We start from the raw sequence: 8,384 nt of genomic DNA, 5'->3' as shown, positions 1-8,384 counted from the left end.
AAAAAAAAAAAAATGAGAGAAAAGTATATTAAGTATCAACAGTTTTATTTAGGTTTTCATTCCTATAAGTACTTCAGTTGGATACTGTACTTCTCAGAATACTGTGACTAATACTGTATCCTACCAAATGGCACTATGGGTAACAATACGTATTAACAGGAGTACTCTGTGTTGAAAGAAAGGTAATAATACATATTGTAATCACACACACCACATACACACAGATAATTGTAAGAACACAGTATTTTGGATTAACTCCAAATTCTGGATTTTGAGGGAGTTTTCCTCTGCCAAACCATAAAAGTATATAGTCATCTTGATTTTTAGCTTTTTATTAACAAGGTTGTTTCTCTAGTTATGAAGGCCATAGGTAACAGGACTGAGCCCACTGTTGTGCCCTTCCGCAAAGTTGCAGGCAAAGAGCATGATTCTTTCCTTCACCTACACATTATTGTAGCTCCCAGAGGAGTTACTTCTAATTCATGCTAGGATGTTATTCATGCTAGGATGAGCAGAAAGAAGCACCAGTTCCCTAGACTGAAGAGACTTGTGAAATTAGTAATCAAGTTCTGTGTTTTATGCAAAACAAATAAGCATACATTTCCAGACAAAAGTGCAGGTGCAGATTTGATAGCATCAGAACAGAACTAGCTTTACCATGCAAGCTTACCAATAGAAGTGCTCCTCCACCATTTTTGTCACTGCTCTGGAAACAGCTCTTTCATGTGGACCAAGGTTTTTATTTAAATTCACTCCAAGTTTCTCTTCCAAAAAGTCAATAATGAACTCAGTGCCAGACACCTTTTTGTGATTGTATTCAATCCAAGGCATTTTCCCTTGAGGGGAAAGTTTTCCATCAAAATAGTTCTAAGGAAAAAAGCAAGTAAACAAACATACAGACAAAAAGGCCCTTGAGAGTCTGTTTATATCAAAATAAAGCTTTTTTTAATAATTTTCTATGTTTTGAAGGCAACATTATCTAATAAATATTCAAAAAAAATCARTACTCTCTCTACTGAAGCTACTGAATTAGAGCAACAGCATTACTCTATATGAAAATACAAAAATAGCTATTTCCAGGTCCTGCAACACTTTTATACTAGAGGTTGTGTGATTTAATACTACTAAGAACTGAGTTACTTACTTAAGGGGTTGGAGATGCTCCAATCTCCCAGAAGATTGGGCCCAATATTCTAAGCAAGTTTTTAATCACAGAAATCACACTAAATTTGGTTTTTACATAGAGCAACACTTTTCATGTTGAAAGTACTTCRCAATGATTAATCCACTACCTCTCCCAGAAAGCTGCATTAGCTCTGAGGATCAAACACATACCCACAACTGTACAATGAGATGCATTCCGTTTCCTCACTAGGCAGACGGCGAATCTGCCCTTACACATGCTCCTACAATACCATAGCTTTGAAATTTCAAGTATTTACAGATATACTTATTACAACTGGATCTACAGGAGTTCAGCACCTTCGCTGAGTATAGCATTAGTCTACTGCTGTACCAGTATGTCTTCTTAATGTAACACTCCTACAGGAATAACATGTATTCTCTGCATTTTACAGTTGGAAAAGGTGAAACATGGAACTTAAATAGAAAATRTATTTCTCATCTGACAAATTCTACAGGAATTCTTGGCTTGTAAAATGTGATCAGTCACGTATTTGACTTCAATTCTGTTTCTTCCAAAAGTAGAGACACAAGGTAGAACTGTATTCCCTTCTTGTTTCTTGTCCTGTCTTGTCTTTTCCCTTCTTGTTTAAGTCACRGTGAGCTGTTGTTTAGCAAGAGAAAAAAAATCCTAGCTCAAACACGAATCATAAAGACTCACAAAAATCAGGCTCCGAACTCAATACCTCTCTCTAAGTATTTTGAAGTCTAATTCCTGATCTCTGAAGGTTTAGGGTTAGCAGTTTTGTGTTGATTTATTTGGGTCTAAAATATTTACTTTTCATAAAACCATTAAGATTGATTAAGATACCTCCTTATGCAGCCGAGAGTACACAACAGAATGCAACTCCAACTCCGTCCTGCTCYTTGAACACACAACCTCTTGGCTACAGCTCAAAACATGGATGTGTAATGCACTACGAACATGTGGCCATTTCCAGAAGCTCTTCCCTTTTGGATCAAAACACAAGAAATGGGTAACACTGCTGGGAACGCAACRCCTTCTGGTTGTAGCGCCTTCTGGGATTTCTGCCCAAACAAATATTATGGTAGGAGTAGCCAGTTACATAATGTCTCATCTACTGAATCTATGCRTGGATGAATAAAGCAATGGGGTCCACCTAGTTTGCACATATGGGTGGAAAGGGGGTCATTAGTTTGGTCAATGGGGAAAACGCTACAACTGCTGAACACCTGAAGCTTAAAGAACACTGCCCTGTCCTTTCATCTTCTACGCCCCTCCTTCAAGCAAAAGGCCCTTCTTYGTGGGCCAAATTAACGGATACATTTCCATGGATACTTCATTAGGTATTCAACAGAGAATCATAAACTTTTTTCTAAAGAAATGTAAAGTGTTTATGTGGCACTGAACATTGCTGATTTAATCTCTATTTAAGGTCCATGCAGCCTTTCAATAAGAGATTTCCCTTATTATGCACAAACACTGACTTTTTGCAGAAGCTGCTGAACTTTATATTATACACTACAATTACTCTATTATTATTGCAATTATTATAGCCCATATCCTCTGCATTCCAGAAAAAGTTCTTTCTATACAAATATATGCTTATTCAAGCACATATATGCACATATTTTGTAGAAAAAGTTCTGTATTGCACTTTCAAAAGCTTAATTAAGAGTTAAGGTTCCTATGTAAAAGTTGGTTTAGGTAAACTTAAAAAAACTGCTCAGGATTTTCATGTTTCATTACATTCAGTTTATCAGACAAAATAGGAAGYATCTTTTGATGAGCTAAGAAAATTTTAATCTACGGACAAACGTTCAGTTTCACTGTTCTTATATCCACTGTTCTGAAGCAGGTATTTTTAGGCTTGAAACTTTAGTATCCTTATAGCTGCTACTAACTACCATCAAATATTTATTAACTTTCCACTTAAAAACTGGTCCAGCTGCAAAGCAGGGAAAAGCCCTCTCATAGTACATTAACTTTAACTGCAGCCTGCAAAGCAACTGTAATACGAGCTCCTGGGAAGCTCAATTATAGGAGAATTTATAAACAAAATGGCATAGGGCACTCCTGGAATCATTTTACAGTATTATACAGAAGAAGTAAGGCTCCAAATTTTCARTAACTGCTGCTTATGTCTTACCTTTCTTCATGCATCTTCTCAAAGAGGTGATCACTTTCACAGACCTCATWTGAAACAGCACATTTCTGCTGTGCTAATACTTATCAGATTACATAAATGCTCAGAAATTTAATATCCATGAGATAACACCCAAAAGATCTCTGCAAGTACCCAAGATGGGCTCCTTCAAAACAAACTTTATGAAGAAGAGCATCAGATTCACACACTTTGAAAAACAGCTAGGTTATAGTATTAACGCTAAYGTGGAAAGGGCTGCCTGAATTATTTTAGATGGAAAATTTAACATCAAGAAATACAGTTTCAAAAAAATCTAAATATATTGCAAGAACACATCTGTTTGAAGCAATTCAGATTGCAAAAAGTTTGGAATACTACACTTAATGGCATGTGAGAAGAGAAATGGAATTAAAAGTTTTTTTGTGGTACACAGCATGTTATTCAATACTCTAGTACACTAAAGTCAAAGCACAAGGAATCAAAAGAATAAAATCTGTATGACGTAAGTCACAATTGGAAARTGTTCACAATCTTTGTTCCACAAAACAGTCAGGAAATTTTTGATTAGAAACACCTTTTCTCCACCTAATTTTCAARCCCTTCCTCCTAAGCAACCTAATCTGCAGGAGGGTGATGACCCACAGCACAACTACAGAGGTAGTTGTGGTAGAGGCCACGGCACGAACCGTGGCCAGAGTTTCTCTGCAATGATCCCCACGAGTGTGTGGGCACTTTCTTTCGAARGCTTGCCTTACTCCTGTTCACCGCCAGTGCATAGAGTTGCTGGTCCATGCCCTCTCACATGGTGAGTAACCCGTGCGCAGGTTAAGTCATGGTAGCTACTACAACAAGGGAGTAACAATTTTGCTTCCCTCCATAGCGAAGCACTGAACCAGCCCAGCCCATGGTATTATTTATTCAGTGTTCAGTTTCAAAACAGAGCTGTGCAGCACTCAGCTGTAACTCAGTGCAACTGCTGCTTGTAGTAGTTACACACGGTATGTCACCTCTCAGCAAGGGATGAGAGAAACAACAAAACACCGACACCAGCAGAGCTGTAACAAAGAACTGGAAACATCAAGTGTTTCACTCAGGACAAGGAGGACAACCGAGCAACAGTAATACTGGCCTCAGTATTACTGAAGAATCAGTAATACTGAGAATTGATACYACGGGCCTGGAGAGAATTCATCAAACAAAGTGGTCCTGGCAACCTGTTGGTAGTGGTAGCCAGCCAAACTAGCCAAGCAGTGCAGGCAACAACTGAATCAGCTGATGGGAAGCCCATCAAGTGTCTCCGTCATCTACAGTGGCCTACTGGTAACACAGTGATGAAGGAACAAAATAATAATAAAAAAAAAGTCTCTGGGTATAGAAATTGTCTATATCTGAATATAGACAATTCTTCAGATAATGATTCCCCAYCAGCTATTAATTCCAGCTCCAAACCATGCCGTTCATCTTCTACCCTCCAACTAAGAGGCATTCCTAATCTCCTGCTATAGTCTGCTCCTCTGTTTCTATCCTCCTCTGCTTTTCACAGCCCGAAGCAGTACTGCATTSCCAATGACAGAAACAGAATCTCTGCTTATTTCATTCAAAAAAAAAAATGTTTTTTCCTCAGCTCATAAGCTTACCTTCACCTCTAAAAAAAAGCTTCAATTCTAAAATGCTATGGTTGGTAACCTAACAAAGGATGAGCATGCTCTTACAATAGCTGAGCCCATACACCTATCTGCTGTAAAGAACTACAGTCATCTAGATACCTAACAGATAACTACAAGTCTACCTTAACAGCTTTACTGAGCAGAATAAAGTGAGGTAGGACAAGCTGACCTGAAGGCAGCAGTGCCACTTCTACTAAATACTGCTCTTTGTGGTGCCTAAAATAAGGTTTGCTCTAGCAGAGTAAGCATTAGCTTGACCTAGTGACTTAATCAAAACATGGTTAGGCCCCATGTCAACATAAGGCCAGGAGAGGACTGACTCCTCCTGGTTTCCTCCATTTTCTTGTATTTCCACTTTTTATAGAGTATGGAAGACCAAAATTAAAGATAGTATTTCAATTTACACTGTGGAGAAGGTTCTCTAAAATGAGATAGGCTGAAAACATTTGTGTGTTTAAAAGACTGGACTGCAACAGAGAACACACAAACTCTTAAAATCCAGGTATCTGTTTCAATAACTGCAGTCAAATTTCCTGTGGAAGGCAGGGCTGACAGCTGCATTTCACATGCCTCCAGGCAGTCATCTCATCTGATGCCTATGACAGCTACCAATAGCAGCACTGCCACCACACACTGCAGCCAAGATCACTGATGCCACTTTCTTCAACATAGCAGATCAATAATGTAGAATATTTTTGTGTGTATCAAATTCAAGATAGTACCTAATTACCTGCCACATTACCACTTGCAAAAGGGGACAGGCAGCAAGCAGTGTGCATTCAGAGATTGGGTTTCAACCCCCTYATCTTCAACTATCTGAAAGCAAGATTTAGTTCCACAAATGTTTTAAGTTAATAAAAGTCAGCACTTGTTCTTACCMCCAGATATCCACCCACCTCCTTGTGTCAGCACAGCATCTGCAGGGCGAGCAGAGAGCATGGGGACACGATCTGGTTAAAACTAAATAAGCTATTTGTTCATGATTCTGGCTGTGTCAGTTCTGACCTTAATGGATTTCCAAATCAGATTTGCCATGTGGTGCAGAAAAACATGTGCTGGCAAAGGACAGAAGAGAGGCAAAAGGAAGCAGCCAAAGGAGGCTCAAAAGCAGGACTATGGCTCTTGGTGGTCATGCTGACGTACGCCAGCTTACTGTGCTCACAGCTAGTTAGTTGCTCGTATAGTGGATAGGGATAAAGAGATAGGCAACATCAGAGAGCAATGCTGATCTTCCATATCAAAAATAAAAAAGGGAGAATAACCCTCTGGAAATCCTTCTCTAGCCAAAAGATTGAGTGATTCACTTCTTTCCAGTATTTGCTTTCTGAAAGACTCCATCCTGAATCATACAAATGTGGAACATTACTTTTCAGAAATAATCAAATTCTGTGACAATTATCTTTTAAACTGTCACTTTAATTACTTTCCACTAGAGCAACTTTCATCATTCCAAACCTCTGAACTGTACAAACTGCCACTGGAAAGAACACAGATCTCACCAAAAATACAATTTTCCTTTCAAATGTGCAATTTCTACCCATATTACAATGGTTTGAGAAGCAATGCAGCTTAAGTCCTTCTGGCCCTGTTCAAACTTCAGTATCTCACAGTTTCTGTAAACCAAACTGAGGAAAATACATCCTGTGGGCTAGAAATCTCTCTCTTCCATATACTGCAGTACTTGATTCAAGTACCATTAMATTTTAAGATGAGCATTAAAACTCATGCTTTAAAAGGTAAAGGTGTTTGATATCCATCCATCTTCTGATCTGATTAAAACACAAATACGTTAGAGATTGTAAAGGAGGTTGTTTTTCCCTCATAAAACATTGGACATAAACACAGCATTCTTCATAACAGCTTGATACGCAGAAAAAAAAAAGAGGGAATTTGAACCCATCTAAGATGAGCATGCAACTTACTTAGAGCTCAGTTCCTTTAAGATAAAGTAAGATCCCAAACTTACTCCACTTAAAAAAAATATAGAGACATTTCTCCCACCTAGGATCCTTATCATATTTATCATTACTGTTTTATCATCTTAAATGCACATGATGCACATACATCACAAACAGCRAGAACTACTCATCCTGCATTTCTAAGAGCGTGCTTTCTGTATAACCTGTCTGCCAACACTGCAATGTACTGTGAGCCAAACTAGTGGCGTCGCAACTAAACCTTGACATGAACAAGAGAGCTAGATTCAATATTCTTGTATCCTTCATTCACTGGAGTAGCCTGGGCTTCATTCCCTATGGAAAGATGRTATTAGATACTGCTCAACAGGAACCTAGCCACTACTAAAATGCAGTATTCACGACCTCTACAAACAATTCTAGCTTCCTTCATGAGACAGGAAGCATCAGTGAAGGGAGATTAAATTAACAGAATACACATCTTCCAAGGAGAGCACAGGAGAGAACCTCTCAGAGAAAATAAGAAAATTCAACTATGCAATCTCGATCTCTTAAACATGGTGAAAATCAAAGACCAGACAACATTGTTTTAGTTTTAAGGTTATCATTTAGCATTAAATAAACTCCAGACTGTTCTCCCCCTTCAGAATTTCTAACCAAAATTAATTTCTAACATTCAGTTTAGCCTTACCAATTAAATCTAGAGCTGTTCAGGCCACTCTGTTTATTCAAGTCATATCCTTAAAGGTTACAATCCAAATTTAACCAGAGAAAAGCAAGCAGCAGTCTACCCACCTAGTGGTACGTATACATACACATCTCCTTCTATGAGGCAGTTTGTTTGTTTGTTTTTTYCCCCCTATATTTGCAATTTCATGCGATTATAAATAATAGCAATGTAAAGGGAAAATGTGTAAGTTTACCTGGTAGGGTAAATCAGCCATCCTTAAGTAAGTTTCCATTTTCAGACAGAAAGGAGATAAACTTGGAACACCATTGTTAGGCCTTGAAAATTGATGCAGTATGATAGCATCTTTTGAATCAACCTCTTGCTCTTTCCTGTCAAAAAGGGAATGGAATTTAAAAAAAAAAGTGTGTTTCAGGCATCAGTAAGTTAAATACACAAAGGAGAAATCCTGGCTGAAGCAGAACGTACATCCTCCCTTAACGGACTACTGCGGTTTTGTTACTCATTGGACCTGGAGCCACTCAAAAGCGCTCACCGCCGCGGCAGGCAGGCAGCTCGGCCAGCTCCACACCAGGGGGAACCGGACACCCGGCAAAGAGGCCCACGAAGCCCACGCAGAGAACAAGCGAACAGCGAGCCAGGCCTCCGCGCCCCCCTGCGACCCGGGGGGACGCGCACGGAGCCCCGCGCCGAGCCGGCCGCCGTCCCGCGCCGCCGCCAACGCCGAGCGAACCGCGGAAAAACGGCGGCACGGAGCACGGCTGAACGCGGCGCGGGGCCCCGCGCCGGCGGAGAGCAGCGGCCGCTCGCCTGCGCGCAGCGC

General features: G+C 39.7%; 1 protein-coding gene across 1 annotated transcript in view; it reads right to left on the bottom strand.

Annotated features, from left to right (window-relative positions):
- Nucleotides 1–7,927, bottom strand: part of FAXC (failed axon connections homolog, metaxin like GST domain containing) — a 33,602-nt gene extending 25,675 nt beyond the window's left edge. Inside the window, exons 1-2 of the mRNA XM_085306941.1 lie at nucleotides 7,797–7,927; nucleotides 671–867 (exon numbers count right to left, since the gene is read on the bottom strand). Coding sequence (XP_085163067.1) covers nucleotides 671–867; nucleotides 7,797–7,835 — 236 coding nt within the window. The 5' untranslated portion in view covers nucleotides 7,836–7,927. The remainder of the gene's footprint in view (nucleotides 1–670; nucleotides 868–7,796) is intronic.
- Between the last annotated feature and the right edge of the window lie 457 nt (nucleotides 7,928–8,384).

Source organism: Rhea americana, unplaced genomic scaffold, assembly GCF_003343005.1.
Source record: "Rhea americana isolate MKP2758 unplaced genomic scaffold, rheAme1 scaffold_25, whole genome shotgun sequence".
Taxonomy (NCBI): domain Eukaryota; kingdom Metazoa; phylum Chordata; class Aves; order Rheiformes; family Rheidae; genus Rhea; species Rhea americana.
The sequence above is the reverse complement of the archived record's forward strand: the minus strand, read 5'-3'. Positions and strand labels throughout refer to the sequence as shown.